Source organism: Nyctereutes procyonoides, unplaced genomic scaffold (genome assembly GCF_905146905.1).
Source record: "Nyctereutes procyonoides isolate TBG_1078 unplaced genomic scaffold, NYPRO_anot_genome, whole genome shotgun sequence".
NCBI lineage: Eukaryota > Metazoa > Chordata > Mammalia > Carnivora > Canidae > Nyctereutes > Nyctereutes procyonoides.
The window spans coordinates 23379814-23398623 of NW_026575020.1; the positions used below are offsets into that span (position 1 = coordinate 23379814).

The following is an 18810-nucleotide window of genomic DNA, read 5'->3' on the forward strand; positions in this document are numbered from 1 at the left end:
TCTGTGGGGCGGTCTTGTGGGGCTGTCCTTGGCCCTGGGGTCTGCACTAAGTCTGGAGCTGAGCTGAGTGAATTGCTAGACACCTGGTCGGTGCTGGAGAACTGGCAGGCTGAGGAACTGTTCGGGAAAACCCAGCCAGGGGTCCGTCGGCTCAGGGGGTTGTGGCGCAGGAGAAAAGAACAAAATCACAGCCCTGCCTGCTGTTGACCTCAAGTCTATCACTTTCTCTGTTTGAGACTCAGTTTCTCCTTGGAACCAGAAGGTGGGGAGTAAACATGCTCTCTGAGGACCCCCTGCCCAGTCCCTGCACTCTTTCATTGCTCAAAACCATTTATTGACTTTGAAGCCAAAGGGTCCTCTGAAGGGGAGGTCCTGGGGCCTCCCAGACACTAACAAGGTAGAGCAAAGGCAAGATCAGAAAGCTCAAGGCAGGGCCTTGGGAGGCTCCTCTGTTCCTTCTACACGAGGAGGTGCCTTCTTACCTGCTCCACACAGTCCGGGATCTCTGGCGTGCAGGGCAGCGTCCCTGCACTCTCCACAGACAACACATCCTTCAGCAGCTCCTCGCACCCTGCAGACAGACAGACAGACAGTGCAGGCTCAGAGCCTCAGCAGCATTGCTTCTGATTAACGGGCCTCGGGGAGGAAGGGCCGTGGGCAGGCACATGGCCCAAGGCTCCAAGAGACCAGCTGATCCTGCAAAGGCAGAGATGGAGCATCAGGCTACGGAGGAGCTGGCCCAGGATTCTGGGGATGGAACTGAGACAGGTCCTTGCCCTCCAGGTGGGCGTTCTTCCATGAGGACTAACCCCAACAGAGAACACACAAAAGAGAGACTCCCAAATGGAGAGGGCAGGTCAGGGGCAAAGAGAATCAAGGAGGCCTTCCTGGAGGAAGGGATATAAGACAATACTCCCTGCCTGGTTCACAGAGACTCCAGATGCACACATTCTCCCAAGCCTGTGGATTTGCCCACAGCTGTCCTGGTTTTAAAAATGTGAGTCCCAGGTCCTGGGAAACTGCTTGGGAGTTTGATCATCCTGGAGGGAGGCGACCTGGAGGAGGACGCAAGGAGAAGGCAAGCAATTGGGAGTCTTTCTCTGCGGGACAGAGGATGGGAAGGCTGGAAATGACTGTCTCACTGGTGTGGGACTCCACGGCAGAGGTTCAGAGACCCTCCCCACAGGCCCTGCACTGCTGGGGAGCTGCGGGAGCCCCAGATCATCCTCCTCAGCCCTGCCGGGAGGAAACCCAGCTAAAACCTCCAAGTCAGGCCAGCCTCTGCAGCTGGACAGGATCCTGAGAAACTCTTGGGACCCCCTGCCCTCAAAGCTCTCACCTTTCATGGCGAACACCCCTCGGCAAAAGTCTTTGAAGTTGATTCTCCCAAGGTCGTTGGGATCCAAATATTTTACAAGTTTTTCCACCTGTGAGAGGGAAGGAGAGACAGGTGTGAGGTCCCCAGAGTCACTCCAGGGGGTTCACGGAGCTGGGATAAGGCTGGCTGGGAGGCTTGTCACCTGAGCCAAGGGAACACCAGGGGTCCCCTCCCAGGCCTCCATGCCCCACCCTGGGGTCAGCACCAAGCCCCAGACAGCAGCAGGGTCACTCAATTCTGCTGAGGTCCACAGACAGCACGAGGAGCCTTCCAACAAAGACTGGCACATGGAAAGTGAGTGCTCTGATTTTTTAACCTAGTGGTTTCTTTCCCACAAAAATAATACAAGCTCACTGCAGAGACTCCAGAAAGGAGAATGAAACCCTGCTGTTTCCCACTTTTCTTTAAAACACATAGTTTTAACCACTTTTTTTTTTTTGTAGTTCTGAGAGACCCTTGGTCAAATTCCCCTCTGTCTACAATGAGGAAATAGTTATAGTTACACTCTTTAAAAATTTAAAAATACACATCAAATAAGACTTCAGGCAAAACCACTTATGGTCAACACATTGGCTACATTTGCAGAATTTCATGTGGGGAATTGGATACCGAGGCCGTTTCTATCTATTGATCCGGGTGCTGGTTGCAGAGTGAAGCCCGTGGAGCTGTCTGCTGGTGGCTGATGCACTTTTCTGTTCAATTTGTACTTTATACTTCAATTAAAATGCTTAAAAAGGCGGGGGCATCTGGGTGGCTCAGTGGGTTCAGTGTCTGCCTTCGGGCCAGGTCATTATCCCAGGGTGGGATCGAGCCCCGCATCGGGCTCTGCTCGGCAGGGAGCCTGCTTCTCCCTCTTTCTCCCCACTCATGCTCTCTGCGCCCCCCCCAAATAAATAAATAAATAAATAAATAAATAAATAAATAAATAAATAAGATCTTTTTTAAAATGTTAAAAAATAAATAAAGTTTGTTAGTAAAGTTTTTTAGTCCAAAGGAGTCAGCCACTCTTGATGTTTGGAGTGTTCTCCTCTGCTTAACCATTTATCAGAGACCTTTCCATGTGCCCAGCGGTACTGCCCATATTTTTAGTGGTTATAAGATCCTCTGCCCAGCGGATACACCCTCCTCTACTTACCCACCCTGAATAGTTGGGCATTTTTGTTTTTCCCCACTTTTTGTCATTACAATTCATTTTGAGGGTCTCTATAGCTGTGTGGATGACCAGTCGCCCCCTGGCCTCTCAGATCCCTGACTTCCTCATTGCTTTCTCCCTCATCCACCCCAGCCATCCGGAGGGCTTGCCCTTCCTCCGGTACCACTCACTCAAATGTCCCACTCTCTGGCCACATCCTCCCTTCCTTCCTGCCCTCCGGGAAGGTCTTCAGCATCCCTCAGACTGCTCCCTCTCATGCACTTCTAATCCCTACACGGAGGGCAGTCTGGGGGCTCAGGGCGTGATCCTGGAGACCTGGGATCGAGTCCCACGTCGGGCTCCTTGCATGGAGCCTGCTTCTCCCTCTGCCTCTCTCTCTCTCTTTCTGTCTCATGAATAAATAAATAAATAAATAAACAAACAAATAAATAAATAATTAAAAAAAATCCCTATGCAGATACCGCATCCTAAAGCCACCTTCTCTTCCACACTGCCCCTGGGATCCCACCAATCAGAGAGACATCATCACCTCCCTTCTTCACTGCTGCGGTATCTGATGCATCTACCCTTTCCCACTTTTAGCCCTCCACCTCATTCTCTACTCCAACTGGCTTATGTCACCACGTCCCCTCTTAAAAACCTTCCAGTGACTGTCCACTACCCTTAGGATAAAATAAAAACTCTGGTCCCTCCAGCCCCACCTCCTTTTTCTGTCCCTCACTGCATTCCAACTTACTGGCCTTCAGTCAGCTCGTCAAGCAAACCAAACTCTTCTCTGCCTCAGGGCCTTTGCATAGGCTTTACTCAATCTCAAATGCTCATCCTCACCTCCCACTCCACCTCACCCCACCATTCATCCCCTGACTTGGACTCATCCCCCAGGTCATTGTTTGTACCTGTATTAAAGGCTTCTCCCTGAGACAAGCCTGTCCTGACCACTCCCATCTAATTAGGGTCCACCCTGCTATTACCCTGTCTCTTGGCACCCTATACTTTTCCTTTAAACCATTTGCTGCAATTTGTAATTATATTTGATGTGATAATTGTATTATTTTGTATCTTCCCCTCCAAAAAAGTAAGCTCCCTGAGGGCAAGGATCACGTCTATTTTACTCACCACTCTATATATGGTAGCACGCACCATGACTGGCACACAGTAGGAGCTTCACAAGTATTTGTTGAATAACTGAATATGAATGGTTCTACAAATCACCTAAATTTTAAAGGCTTTTGATGACAGTTGCCAAATTTTTCTCTGTAAAGATGTCTTAATTTAGACTTCAACCAGAGCCACTGACTTCAAAATTGCGAGCTCTGGGTATAGTTTCCTACTTTTTGGCAATGACCAATTCTGTAAGAGGTATCTTTTCTAATTAATTAGTACCATTTCCCATCCCCCCCGCTCCTCCTCACCCCGCCCATAGTTCCAGCACCCGAAAGTCAGCTTCTTGATATTCCTTCCAGAAGCCTGCTTCTAAATCAACCTGTAACTTAGTGGCATCCCCCCACCCCACAGCACACATGCAAGCACTCATTCCCTCATTGGGTATCTTCTGTATGCCGGGCACCCTGCCGGGGGCTGATGGCTGAGCACACACGTGGTCACACAGACACACATACACAGACACACACATGCACATTTGCACACACTGTCACACGCTTGTCATCAGGCACCTTCCCTCTCCTCCCAGTAATCACCATCAATGTCTAAAGCCTTGTAGGGCAAGGAAGAGCTCTTTCTCAGACTCCTTTTGGGCTGGGTTGAAGACTCCTTTTGGGCTGGGCTATGAGAGCACCCTGGAAACTGTAGGGCACTGCATGCAGGAAAAGGGTAACTGCTACCGGTATTGTTAGCACCGGTATTGTAATGCCTTGGCAGACATCCCCTCACCCACCCCGCCCACCACATGCTCCAAAGCCCAAGCTGTGCTGGGGATTCATTTACTCGGACCAGGTTTCCTGCATGCCCCCGGGCCATGTGTCCAATGGTGGCAGCTGCAGCAGGGCTCTGAGGCCCTGGTCACGGGCTGTGGCCTGGCGTTATGGGGCGTGCCCAGCTAGCTCTCGAAGATGAGCAGTGAGCAAGAAGAGACCCCACATAGGTATCTCTCCTCCCTCCCTGAGCTTGGTGGCCCTACGCTGGGACCTCTCTTCCAGATGACGCTGCTTCCTCCCCTCGGGTATGAGTCTGGGGATGACAGGTGGGCAGAGCCTATAAACCACCTCTCTGTGAGCCCCTGAATCCAGTACCTACCGGGACCTTGGAATTCCAGTGAAGGAAGAAGGTGGCTCCCTGCCAGCTCCCACCAAGGAGCCAGAGCCTCCCAGTCCTGCAGCTGTTCCCCCCGCACCCCCACAGCAAAGAGCCTGACACTGCCAGGCAGTGACATGGCCTCTCAGAATAGCAATGCCCAGGTGTCATCCGCAGGGCTGCAGGGAGCCCCCCCCCCAGCCAAAGTTCCCCCTCCTGTCTTCCTGCCCTCTTACCACCAGCACCAGGGGTGGGTAGGAGGACTCTGAATGCATGGATGGGCTGGAGCCCTCAGGACCTCCCAGCCTCCTGGCACTCATCCCTACACTCCCCTCCAGGGTCAGAGGCTGTGCCTTAATTATCTCTGATGCAGTTAAGAGTGGAGTCGTTACCGACTGCAGAGCCCAGCTTCAGGACCACCTAAGAGGCGGCCGGCTGGGCATTCTGATTCTGTAATCCAGGGTGTCTGTCACCCCCTGGGGCCAGGGGACACTGGTGGGGTCAGGCTGCCTGGCCCCCCACCCCCAGGGAAAGCCAGCCCGGAGCAGAGATGCAGGGGTGTTTGATGACAGGCAGATAGATGAGGTCCTGAGGACCACTTCAAAGTCCCTGAACACCCCTGAGCTATGTATTAGGCGACTCCCACAGGGCTCATTAGAGACCCCCACCCCGTGTGTGTGGAAGGGCCATGTAAACAGCCATGCAGCCCTTTAGAAGGTGCATGGGACCATGGCAAAATTATTATAACAGAAATACCAATTAAATTAATAAACACCATCACTGTAGGCTCAAGAACTCTCTAAATAAACAATAGCAGAGCTTATGTGGAAAGGTATTAATATTCCTGCTGAGGGGGCACCTGGGTGGCTCAGTGGTTGAGCAGACGTCTGCCTTCAGCTCAGGGTGTGATCCTGGGGTCCTGGGATGGAGTCCCTCATCGGGCTCCCCGCAGGGAGCCTGTTTCTCCCTCTGCTTATGTCTCTGCCTCTCTCTGTGTCTCTCATGAATAAATAAAATCTTTTAAAAGATAAAAAGTCCTGCTGGGTTCATGAAGAGCTTGACAGAAACTACAGCATGGTGTCTCAATGTCATCTCTAGTCCTCCCAACAACGATAACAGTAGCTACAATCATAACCTCCCATTCCACAGCTGAGAAGACTGAGGTTCACGGAGGTTAGACATTTAGACAGTCACCGCAGTGGTAACTCTTAAACCTGGGTCCTGCTGGCCTCTGCTGGCACAGAGGATCCACTTCTGTGGGCTTCCTGCTGGGGTGTAGTCTCAATCCCCCAGCCTCTGTGTATCAGAGCATCTTTCCCCGCTGTAACTGGGGGCCTCTCACCTGATCACCAAGAGTCTCAACCTTCCTGGACACCAAATAACCTTTTGCCAGTGCACCCCAAAGGTGCAATCAGCTGACCCAGCTCTTCATTTTATAGATAGGGAAGCCAAGTCCCAGGCAGGGGAAGGACTTGCTCAAGGTCACAGGGCAAGTACAGCAAATAACCCCCACATGTGGTCTTCACAGTGAAGGCAGGCTGCAAGCACTTGACCCCCCCGTCCCCACCCCCATGCTGTACCCACCACTTGCGGCTGGGCTGACCAGGGAGTTCCACTTGGTTCTCCGTTGGAGGAGGAGGGCACCCGGGGCCTGTCAGGCCTGCAGAACCAGTGTTGTCCCTAAAGCACATACAGCTGGGTCATGAAGCTGGCTGCCAGGGAAACGGTCCTTTCACTGGCAGTAAAATATTGATCTTTCCATTTGGGGGCCACTCAATTACCAGGCTTCCCCTTCTATTTCTGTTGCTTTTCTCTTTGGGCTGATTCTTCTCCCACTCATTCCCCTGGGGTTACATCGCTCAAAGCACAAACCAGGCGATGTTCAGAGCCTCGCTGTTGCTGCCATCTGATTGATCACGAGCCAGATGCTCCCTGAGCCTGTGCCCAGCCACTCACGCCTCCCTCGTTTTGCAATCTGCCAGCCGGATGGGCTCAAGCAAGCCATTTGCCTCTCTGAGGCCTCAGCGGCCTCATCCAAACATGGGAAATAAGTGGCAGTCTGCAGGTGAGGTGCCTAATACGTGGTAGCAATTACTGTCCCCAATCAAGCAAATGTTTGGTGACTGTTCCCTTGTGCCAGGCCCATTCCCAGCTCTCTATTCATATCAATGTGTTGAATCCTCACAACCAGCTCTGAAGCAGAAACTATTATTATTCCCATTGTACAGGTGAGAAACTGAGTCACTCGGGATTGTGGCCGCACAGCTAGTGGGAGGCAGAATTGGGATGTGAACACCGGCAGCCTGGCTCCAAAGTCCGTGGTCTTTACCAATAATTATTATTATTTCTACTAACAAAATTGCTATTATTTTTTTTCTCACAAGTTTGGGGGCTTGCTCGGACCAGAGAATGAATACATTTTTATTCTGGTCTCTTTTCCCTTAGAAAAACTGGTATGGGTGCAGGAAACCTTTACTTAAATTTGAATATTTAAAGGGAAAAGCATCATTTTAAGTGTTGTGTTGCTAAAGCACGTCTCCAACTGTTATCCCAGATGCAGCCTGGAGACAGACTCAAGTTTTTTTTAAGATTTTATTTATTTACTCATGAGAAACACAGAGAGAGAGCAGAGACAAACACAGGCAGAGGGAGAAGCAGGCTCCTGCAGGGACTCAATCCTGTATCCTGGGAGCACGACCAGAGCTGAAGACAAACGCTCAACCACTGAGCCACCCAGGCGTCCCCAGACTTAAATTTTAAAAATTAAATGCCAAGATTAAAACCCAAGGAAGGCCTCTGGTTTCAGCTAAGATGGAGTCAGTTCCCTATCTTCTATCATTTCCACTGATTGTAACTAAAAACGCTGGACAGCATACATAAAGCAACTATATGTGGACTCTGAAGAGTAACTACTAGCAGGCAACTTGGGAAGGAAATTAAGACTTGAAGCAAAAATATACAAACAAACAAACAAAAGGCTTGAAGATGAATATGGCAATACATTTCCTGGTTTATTTTTCCCTTGTGTATTTTCCAGCCGAGACCCAGGTAGCCCAAACCCCAGAATCGCACAGCAGGTGTGAACAGAGAAAGCTTCATACGAAGCTCATCCTTCTTGATGAGAGGCCAGGGAAGGGGGCCCTTTGGGAACAGAGAGAGTAGAAGAAATGCCCTACCCTGAGGCAAGCCCCAGTCTCAAAGTTGGAGGGGTGGGTCGCAGCAGTAATAGCAGCCAGGCAGGCATCTAGAACTCCAAGAGAAGACAAATCTTTCTCTGCGGAATGAGCATCTAGGAAAAAGGGTCAAAGTGGGGCGGCAGCCAGAGTGGGGGGATTCCTGTTACTTCTTTCTCTCTTTCTTCTTACCACTTTATCCTGGAGGTAGATCAATCATAGGAGAGATGAAAGCACAGAGGGAAGACAAAGCCTCATATTTCTAGCCGAAGAACCAAGAAAAGGGACCCCTGAGAGCCGGAGGGGGTGCAGTCACAGAAAGGAAGGAGTTCAAGAACAGGATCCCATAAAGCCATGTTTGAATTCCCGTAGCCACTCAGGAGCTGCACGTACCTGGAACTAACCACAAGCACACCAAAGGCTTTGAGAACTGAACGACAGTGTAGACAGTGGACAGACTGGCCCCAGGAGAGGACCTACTTGAAGTGGATCTGAATAGTCTTTCAAAGGCTTTGAAAACTGGACAGTGGAACAGAAGGCAGGTTGGGATCAGAGATTTCAACTGAACAGGGTTGGTTTCCTGATTTAAACAAACAAACAAAACCCCTCAAATTTATATACTTTTAACAGGACTCAGAGTCTCATAATACAATATTCAAAACATCCAGGACACAATTCCAGATTACCTGACATGCAAAAAAAAATAGGAAAAAATAGGAAAAAGCCCAATAACTCATAAGAGGAAAGAGAGTCAATAAATATTAATTCCTAAATGATGCAGATGCTATCATTAGAGGACAAGGACTATTTTTTAAAATATTTATTTATTTGAGAGAGAGAGAAGTGCATTGTGGGGGGAGGGACAGAGGGAGAGAGAATCTCAAATCTCAAGCAGACTTCCCCACTGAGCACAGAGCCCACCCAACACAGGCCTGATCCCATGACCCCAAGATCATGACATGAGCCAAAATCAAGAGTTTGAGGCTTGGGGTGCCTGGGTAGCTCAGGTGGTTAAGCAACTGACTTCAGCTCAGGTGGTGATCCCAGGGGCTTGGGATTGAGCCCCACGGTCAGGCTCCTTGCTCAGCGGGGAGTCTGCTTCTCCCTCTCCCTCTGCGCTCCCCCCCTTCATTTGAACACACACACACACACACACACACTCTCTCTCTCTCTCTCTCTCTCTCTCTCCCTCTTTCTCTCAAATAAATAAATAAATAAATGGAAAAAATCTTTAAAAGAAAAAAAAGAGTCGGAGGTTCAACCGACTGAGCCACCCAGGCTCCCCAGGAGACAAAGACTTTAAAGCAGTTAACGATGTTCCATAAAGGAAAGGTGAACACTCTTGAATAAATGGAAATATAGGAATTCTCAGCAGAAATGGAATGGAAATTTTATTTATTTTTTAAATTTTTTAAAATTTTTATTTATTTATGATAGTCACACAGAGAGAAAGAGGCAGAGACACAGGCAGAGGGAGAAGCAGGCTCCATGCACCGGGAGCCCGACGTGGGACTCGATCCCGGGTCTCCAGGATCGCGCCCTGGGCCAAAGGCAGGCGCCAAACCGCTGCGCCACCCAGGGATCCCCCTGAATGGAAATTTTAGAATGGAAAAATACGGTAACTGAAGCATTACAAATTCACTGGGTAGGATCAATAGCAGAATGGAGATGACAGAAAAAATGGTTAGTAGCCTTAAGATAGAATGATAAAAGTACTCTAATCTCAACAAGGAAAGTGACCAAAGATGAAGAGGAACATTGCATAAAAGTTTGACTCACTAAGAAGATATAACAATCCAAAATGTGCACATACCTAACAATAGACTTAAACAGAAAGGGGAAATAGACAAATTGACAATTACCATTGGAGACCTTAACATTTTTCTTCAGTGATTGATAAAACTAATTAGATGAAAAAACAATAAGGGTATAAAAGATTTGGGCAACACTATTAGCTTCACCTATAAATTGACATTTATAGAATTCACACTCAGTTACAGAAGAACACACATTCTTTCTGTGCACACAGAACATTCACCAATATGGTTTCTATCCTAGGATAGGTTATATCCTTTAAACAAAACAAATCCAAAACAACTGAAATCACACAAACTACGAGCTCTGACCATACTGGAATTAAACTAAAAATCAATAACAGAGAGACATCTGAAAACCTCCCAAATGCTTAGAAATTCAATGACATGTCTAAATAATCCACGAGTCAAAGAGGAAGTCTCAAAGGAAATTAAAAATATTTGAAACCAAATGAAATAAAAATACAACATAAAATTCAAACCCAAAGCAAGAGGAAGGAAAGAAATGACTAAGAGCGGAAATTTGAAAATTGAAAACAGAAATACAGCAGAGAAAAATCAATGACACCGAAATCTGGTTCTTTGAAAAGCTTAAATCGATGTATCTGTAGCCAAACTGACAAAAAAAAGTGGGGGGAGAAGATACAAATCACAAATATCAGAACTGAAAGCAGATATCACTAATCCTACAGACTTAAGAGGTTAATATGCACAGAGGATTTTTAGGGCACTAAAAACACTCTGTATGTTATAATAAGGAACATCTGTCATTATATATTTGTGCGAACCCACAGAACATACACCGAGAGTGAAGCCTAATGTAAACTATAGACATTGGGTGATTATGATGTATCAGTATAGATTCACCCTTGGTTTAAAAAAAAAAGTGCCATTCTAGTAAGTGAACCTGATGATGGGGGAGGCTACACATGTGTGGGGGCAGGGAGTATATGAGAAATCTTGTACCTCCCTCACAATTTTGCTGTCAACTTAAAACTGCTTTAAAAGGTCTTTTCAAAAAAGGTTAATAAGGAAACACTATGAATATTGCTGTACAAAATTTCTACAACTCAGATGAAATGGCTCAGTGCTTTGAAAGACAGACTATCAAAATTCACAGAAGACGAATGAGATCATCTGAATAATGCCTTAACTATTAAATAAATTAATTTCATTGTTTAAATAGTTCCATAAAAGAAAAATTCAGATCCAAATAATTTCACCAAATGTTTAAAAACAAACACATAAATTCTACACAATTACTTCCAGAAAAGAGAAGAGGAGGGAGCATGCTTCTTAACTCACTTAATGAGGCCAGCATCACCCTGATACTAAAAGCAGGCAAAAGCAGTACAGGTTTTCCCCACCTTCCAAAAATAGAGCATTCCTATGATAAGCTGAAATGCTGTAAAGAAGCAGCAATTACCATTAATTTATACCAAATTTTTTTTTTTTTAGCATTCCCAGACCTTAAAAAAAATCTCTTAAGTTTTTCTGATACCTTAGGGACACATCCTGCTAACCAATATGCAAAATAAATCAAGATAAAGAATAGGTGCTCAAAGACACAGTTCGAAGCTCTGGCAGCTCGTGCTGAGACGCTGACTATAGTTCCTAGGAATGGAGCTTGGTGGGGCTACTCTTGCCGCCTGGGGTGCATGCTGCCTCTGTAACAGTCTGCTGCAAAACAAACTGAATGGGATTTTGCTTTTTGCCTTTTCTCTCTCTCTTTTTTATTTTTTTAAAGATTTTTATTTATTTATTTATGAGAGACACACACAGAGAGAGAGAGAGACAGAGAGACAGAGAGGCAGAGACACAGGCAGAGGGAGATGCAGGCTCCATGCAGGAAGCCCGACATGGGACTCGATCCCGGGTCTCCAGGATCACGACCTGGACCGAAGGCGGCGCTAAACCTCTGAGCCACCAGGCTGCCCTCTCTCTCTTTTTTAAAGATGTATTTATTTATTTGAGAGAGAGCGAGAGAGAGCAGGGGGAGGGGAGGGACAAGGGAGAGGGAAAGAGAATCTCAAGCAGACTCCCCACTGAGCATGGAGCCTGATGCAGTGTTTGATATTAGGACCCTGAGATCATGACCTGAACTGCAACCAAGAGTTCAACACTCAACCAAATGAGGTACCCAGGCTCCCCTTGCTTTTTTCTCTTGAAAGTGGAAATCCTCCTTGGATTTCTTTCAGTTAGGAAAAATGGGTACTGATGTAGGTCTTTTGTAAAAGTAAAGTGTTGTAATGTGCAATTTCAAATAGTGGGACATACCTGGATAAGAAAAGAACACTACAGGGATGCCTGGGTGGCTCAGAGGTTGAGCGTCTGCCTTTGGCTCAGGGTCTGATCACAGGGTTCTGGGACCGAGTTCTGCATCAGGCTCCCTGCAGGGAGCTTTCTTCTCCCTCTGCCTTTGTCTCTGCCTCTCTCTGTGTGTCTCTCATGAATAAATAAATAAAATCTTAAAAAAAAACACTAGGGATCCCTGGGTGGCGCAGCGGTTTGGCGCCTGCCTTTGGCCCAGGGCGCGATCCTGGAGACCCGGGATCGAATCCCACATCGGGCTCCCGGTGCATGGAGCCTGCTTCTCCCTCTGCCTGTGTCTCTGCCTCTCTCTCTCTCTCTGTGACTGTCATAAATAAATAAAAATTAAAAAAATAAAAATAAAATAAAAAAAAACACTACAGACCAATATCCTGCATGAACATAGATGCAATAATCCTAAACAAAATATTGGGAAACAAATATAGGTATATGTATACATATATATACATATATATATTCATGAATAATAAAACACAGTCATCACATGTGGAGTTTAGCCACAAAAGCTCATTCAACACTTGAAAACCAATTGGAGTGATCTGAAGATGACTGAAGGAAAAAACCCCCACAGATTAGAGGGAACATACTTCTACATAATAAAGGGCATATATTGAAAAAACCCACAGCTAACATCACACTCAATGGTGAAAAAGTGAGAGCTTTTCCTCTAAGATCAGGAACAAGATAAGGATCCATACACACTCTCACCAGTCTTATTTAACGTAGTACTGGAAGTCCTAGCCATAGCAACCATCCAAGAAAATGAAATAAAAGGCATCTATATTGGTAAAGAAGTTAAACTGTCACGATTTGCATATGACATGATATTATCCATTAAAAACCCCCAAAGATTCCACCAGAAAAACTATTAGAACTAATAAATGAATTGAGTAAAGTTGTAGGATACAAAATACCTAGATCAGTAGTATTTCTGTACACTAATAACAAAGTAACAGGGGCTCCATTGGTTAAGCCTCTGCCTTGGGCTCAGGTCATGTTCTCAGGGTCCTGGGATCGAGCCCCACGTCAAGTTCCTGGCCAGCGGGGAGCTGCTTCTCCCTCTCTCTCTGCCCCACACTCTTCCTCACTCTTTCTCTCCTTCAAATAAATAAATCAAATATTTAAACAAACAAACAAACAAACAACAAAGTAGCAGAAAGAGAAATTAGGAAAACAATTCCATTTATAATTACACCAAAAAGAATAAAATATCTGGGAATAAACTTAACCAAGCAGGTGAAAGAACTATACTCTGAAAACTATAAAACACTGATGAAAGATATTGAAGATGACACAAATGGAAAGACATTCCATGTTCACAGATGAGAAGAAGTGGTATTATTAAAATGTCCATACTACTCATTCTACAGATTCAGCGCAATCGCTTTCAAAATACCAACAGCATTTTCACAGAACTAGAACAAATAACACTAGAATGTATATGGAACCACGAAAGACCCCAAATAGCCAAAGAGATTTTTGAGAAAGAAGAATGAAGCTGGAGGTATCAGAATTCCAAATTTCAAGATGTACTACAAAACAGTAGTATTCAAAACAGGATGGTACTGGCACAAAAAGACTCATAGATCAATGGAACAGAATAGTGAGTCATGCCTATATGGAGGCCAGAATATGCAATGAGGAAAAGACAGCCTCTGAGGCAAGGGAAACAAAAGCAAAAATAAACTTTTTGGACTGCATCAAAATATAAAGCTTCTGTGCAGCAAAGGAAACCATTAACAAAACGAAAAGGCAACCTACTGAATGGGAGAAGGTATTCACAAGTGATATATCTGATAAGGGGTTAGTATCCAAAACATCTGAAGAACTTATACAAGGCAATACCCCAAAACCAAATAATCTAATTAAAATGGGCAGAGGACCTGAATAGACATCTCCCCAAAGAAGACAAGTGGCAAACAAACACATGAAAAGATGCTCAACATCACTCATCATTGGGAAAATGAGCAAATCAATACCACAATGAGCTATCACCTCACACCTGTCAGAATGGCTAAAATAAACAAGACAGGAAATAACGAGTGTTGGCGAGGAGGTGGAGAAAAAGGAACCCTTGTACACTGCTGGTGGGAATGTAAATTGGTGCAGCCACTGTGGAGGTTGCTCAAAAAATTAAAAATGGAATTATCATATGATGCAGTAATTCCACTACTGGGTATTTACCCAAAGAAAACAAAAACACTAATCTGAAAAGGCAGTGTTTATTGAAGCATCTATGTATACTGAAGCATTATTTACAGTAGCCAAGATATGCAAGCAACCCAAGTGTCCACTGATAGATGAATGGACAAAGAAGATGTGCTTTTTGATATACACACAATGGAATATTACTCAGCCATAAAAAAGAATGAGATCTTGCCATTTGTGACAACACAGACCTAGAGGGTATTGTGCTAAGTGAAATAAGACAGAGAGAGACAGACTGTATGATTTCACTTATATGTTGAATCTAAAACACAAAACAAAAAAAACATAAAGCAGAAATAGACCCATAAATGCAGAGAGCAAACTAATAGTTTCCAGAGGGGATGGGGAAGGGGATGTGGGCAGAATAGGTGAAGGGGAATGGAAGATATAGGCTTCCAGTTATGGAATGAATAAGTCACAGGGATGAAAGGCACAGCACAGGGAATATAGTCAGTGATACTGTAATAGTGTTGCATAGTGACAGGCAGTAGCCACACTTATGGTGAGCACAGCATAATGTCTAGACTTGTGGAATCACTACGTTGTACACCTGAAACTAATGTTACATTGTGTGTCGACTATACCTTAAGAAAAAAAACCCACTAATCATTTCAGTAATACAAAACTGAACATCCATTTGTGGTAAAAATGCCCAGTAAAATTGAATAGAAGAGAATTTCCTTATCCTTCCTTATCCTAGAGAAATAAAAGCATATTCACACAAAGAAACTGTAAACAAATGTCTGGAACAGCATCATACAGAATTGCCAAAAATTGGAAACCTCTCAAACATCCTCCAGCAGGTGCACGGATACACTGACTGTTCTATAATAAAAAGAATTGTTGATATGCCCACCTGGGTGGATCTCACACGCATGACGCTGCGTCAAAGAAGCTGGTCTCAAAAGATTACCAGCTATGATTTGACTGATGGGGAAAAGGCAAAGCTATAGCACAGAGAACAGATCAGAGGTTACTGGGAAGGAGGGGAAGTGTGCACGCAGAGGCCGCCCGAGGGAATTTGGGGCTGAGCTGTTCCGTACCCTGATCCCTGATGTAGTGGTGCTTATAGGAATCTGGGCAAATGTTTTGTTTAAAAAGTTAATTTTACTGTATGGAAGATCAAAAAAGTTTTAACTTGAGGAAACTAGGCACAAACTGGGATGACTTTTCTGGGAAAATCCGATTTGGCACCCCTGGTCCCATGCTCCCCCACCACTACAATGCGCGGCAGCTAAGGTGAGCATGCTTTTTAGACAGACAAGTGCTCTGCTTTCCAGTTCATCACGGTAACCCCAAACCCCACATTCTCCTGCCCCCCCCACCCCGCCCCGTCTCCTGCCCGAGCCAAGCAGCTTTGCTTCCCCACCCTGCGGGTATCCAAGCGTGAAGTCCTGCTACCCCGGGCAGAAATGGGGCTGGGCTGGGCTCCTGAAGGTTTCTGTACCTGCAAATGGGGCACCAGGGCTGGCCCAGGGAAGGGAGGAGTTGAAATTCTCCAGCATAAAAACAGCAGCGGCAATAGAACAGAGGGAGGGGGCACCTACAAGCTAGAGCCACAGGTTCTCCAGGCTCCCTCAACAGGGCTGGGAGTGCTTTCCAGAAGGGCAGCGCTCAGTGCTGGTGGGAGCTGTTCAGTGCTGTGCTGTCCTCCGCTGCCCCCCAACCACCAATGAAAGTTCCGCCCGGAGCTCAAGCCTAGACTGCCTTCTGAGTGCTCTAGGGTGGGGTCCCCCTGGAAGGGATGAGGCAGGCACTGGAGGTGGGAGCCCTGCACATGTGGTCAGGCAGGAGGCCCTAAGCTTAGTCACAGGGATGCCTGGAGGACACTGGAGTATGGAACATGGAATGGGAGCACAGTCTGGTGCTGGAAGGGGGATTGTGGGGAGGGCATGGCAGGCAGCAGAGGCAGGGGAAGGAGAGAAGGATCCCAGGGGAGAGGAGTGGTCTGGGTGGCTGGAAGCAAGGTGGGGAGGACATGTAGGAAGGGGAGATGTCAGCAAGTCAGGAAGTTGGAGAGAGAAGGGACAGGGTCTGAAGAAGAGGCGGCTGCCCGAGGCTGGGATAGCAGATGCGAGGGCAGGAAAGGGAGCAGTACCAGCCGCAGGAGAGCTCACAGCTGAGCACTGACTAGGTGGCAGGTGCTGTGCCGAGCACTTCACAGTCTCACTCTTCCCCATCTACCCAGGTGCTGTGAAAAAGCTGGCCCATTCCATATTATAGCAGAAGATCCAGAGGCTGCAGCAGGTAAGGGTGGCACCCAACACCCTGCTGGCTCCCCAGCCCCTCCACTGCCAGCCCAGGGGCTCCGGCCCTCCCCTGGGGCCTCCGGGCTATGTGCTCTGAGCTGCTTGTTTATCCACTTTCCTAGGCAGCCCAGCTGCCTGACGTCAGGGCACACAATGCAGCCCTGTATTCTGGAGCCCCCGCCCCCAGCCCCGAGGGACCAAGGGCACCGAGGTGGAGGGGAAGGCAGCCACTGGCCTTCTCCATTAATTCTCAAGAGGAGAGGGGAGGGAAGCCAGGTGGGAGCTTCTGCACAACCAGCTGGAGACAAGTGTGAATGAGGGGTTCCAGAGGGGGTGCCACCACTCCCTGCAGCCCGGACCACCTGTGGCCTGTGAGGAGCAGTCCCATGGCATCATCAGACTGGCCACAGGTGCACAGGAAGGTGCTGGGGCTCAGGGTCAGCCCAGTGGCGCCCAGTGCAAAATGGAAAAGCTGGACCCCTTGTTCAAAAGTTATTCCCAATTTCCAGGTGATGACCACAGAACATCAAATGCCGTGTGAGTGCACGGCATGCCAACAAAGCCGGCTCTGCCTGGGCTCCTGCGGCACTCACAGTGTGACCCTGGGTAAGTCATGCTACCTCTCTGGGCTTCAGTTTCCCCCATCATAATGCATTCTGGGCCAGCTCACAGGACTGTTGTGACAATCAAATGAGACTATGGCTGAGTAGAGGACACTAGGTTGTATAGTGCTATGAAGCGTTCCATGAAAATAGTGCATAAAGAGAAAGGTGGGGATGAGCCTCCCAGCCTGCAGGGGGGCTGCAGGGACTGCCTTGCCGCAGGAACCAAGGTGGTAAAGTGCAGCAGGTCTCAGCCCCTTCGTGAGTCCCTGGGACGCTGTGCTTCCCTAGCCTCAGTCCAATCCGGTTCCACCATCAGTGACCTCACTGAGGAGTCCTGGGAAGACGCTTCCCTCTCCCGGCCTCAGTTTCTGCAAATGGGAAATGAAGGCATTAAATGACATTACTAGTGGAGGTCTCTTCCAGCTCTGGAGCCTGTATGATTGCAATGTTTCCCCAAGGACGTCTGTGGAGGGAGAGAAGAAAACCCCACAGAGCGAGAGATGCGAGTAGAGAGCTGGGGGGCAAGTGTCCCCGTCCAGCCCGGCTTCACCAAGGACCAGGTAAATAAACGACTTGGGGACCCTGGAGAATTACTCGACCCCTCTGAGCCTCCCACTTCCTCGCTTCTATGAAGTCAAGGAAGAAGGACAAGGACGGAAGGGATGCCGCTGGTCACCCTACGCTGCCCCTCCCCTCCCTCCGCGGGGGGCCACCCTGATGTAGCTGAGACGCCCACCTCCTGCTGGGCCAGGTGCCTCGGGCCACCTCAACCCCAGGGCGCGAGTCCTGATAGGACCAAGCCAGTCAGGTGACTCGTGCCCCTGGCCGGTGATCGGCTCAGGCTAAAGCGTGTTGTACATTTCTGGCCAATGAGGCGTGAGGAGACATCCGCAAGGGGCTTCTGAGAGTTGCTCCCCGCTGGTAGGGTGGGGAGGGAGGGCCGCCCTCGGCAGCGCTCTGGGTGGGGCACTGGGGGGGCCCCCTGCCCTGTGGGTTTGCGCGGGGAAGCTGGAGGGGAGCGGGTTGGGGCCTGCAGGCGGAAACAGTTCTGGAGCTGCCCTACCTTGGGCTGGCACGTTAGGAGAAAGAATACCTTTAAGCCATTTTCCCTTGGTTCCTGGTCTCAAAGACTCCTCAAGGGGCTGCAGGTGTAAAAGGTGGTGGGAGCCTGGTTTTGAGAGCCAAGGCGGGCAGTGCACAACAGAGGGCTGTGCCCATCAGGGCATCTCTGGCCGGGGTGGCCAGGCATCAGGAAGGGCCAGTCACATGGTACCCAGGCCACTGTCCTGGGCTGGAAAAGCCTTCCTTAATGAGAGACCCCCAGCATGTCCCAGTGTCACCACGTAGGCCCCTCACTCACAGCCTGCATTGCTGCTGACCAGAATCCCTTAGGCTACCCAAGAGGGCTTTGTTTGATGCCTCAATAGGAATGAAAGGGACAGAAGCCTGGGTAGTTTGTGAGGTAGACTGGCCTATCCATCCATTTCTCCAGGTCCATTCATTTTTTTTTTAAGATTTTTTATTTATTCATTCATGAGAGACACACACACAGAGGCAGAGACACAGGCAGAGGGAGAAGCAGGCCCCATGCAGGGAGCCCGACATGGGACTCCATCCTGGGACTCCGGGATCACACCCTGGGTGGAAGG

At 47.9% G+C, this 18810-nt stretch overlaps 1 protein-coding gene across 1 annotated transcript in view; it reads right to left on the bottom strand.

Moving 5' to 3' along the window:
* RAB11FIP4 (RAB11 family interacting protein 4) overlaps window positions 1-18810 on the bottom strand; it is a 116237-nt gene that overhangs the window by 77701 nt on the left and 19726 nt on the right. Inside the window, exons 2-3 of the mRNA XM_055318602.1 lie at window positions 1340-1427; window positions 483-571 (exon numbers count right to left, since the gene is read on the bottom strand). Coding sequence (XP_055174577.1) covers window positions 483-571; window positions 1340-1427 — 177 coding nt within the window. The remainder of the gene's footprint in view (window positions 1-482; window positions 572-1339; window positions 1428-18810) is intronic.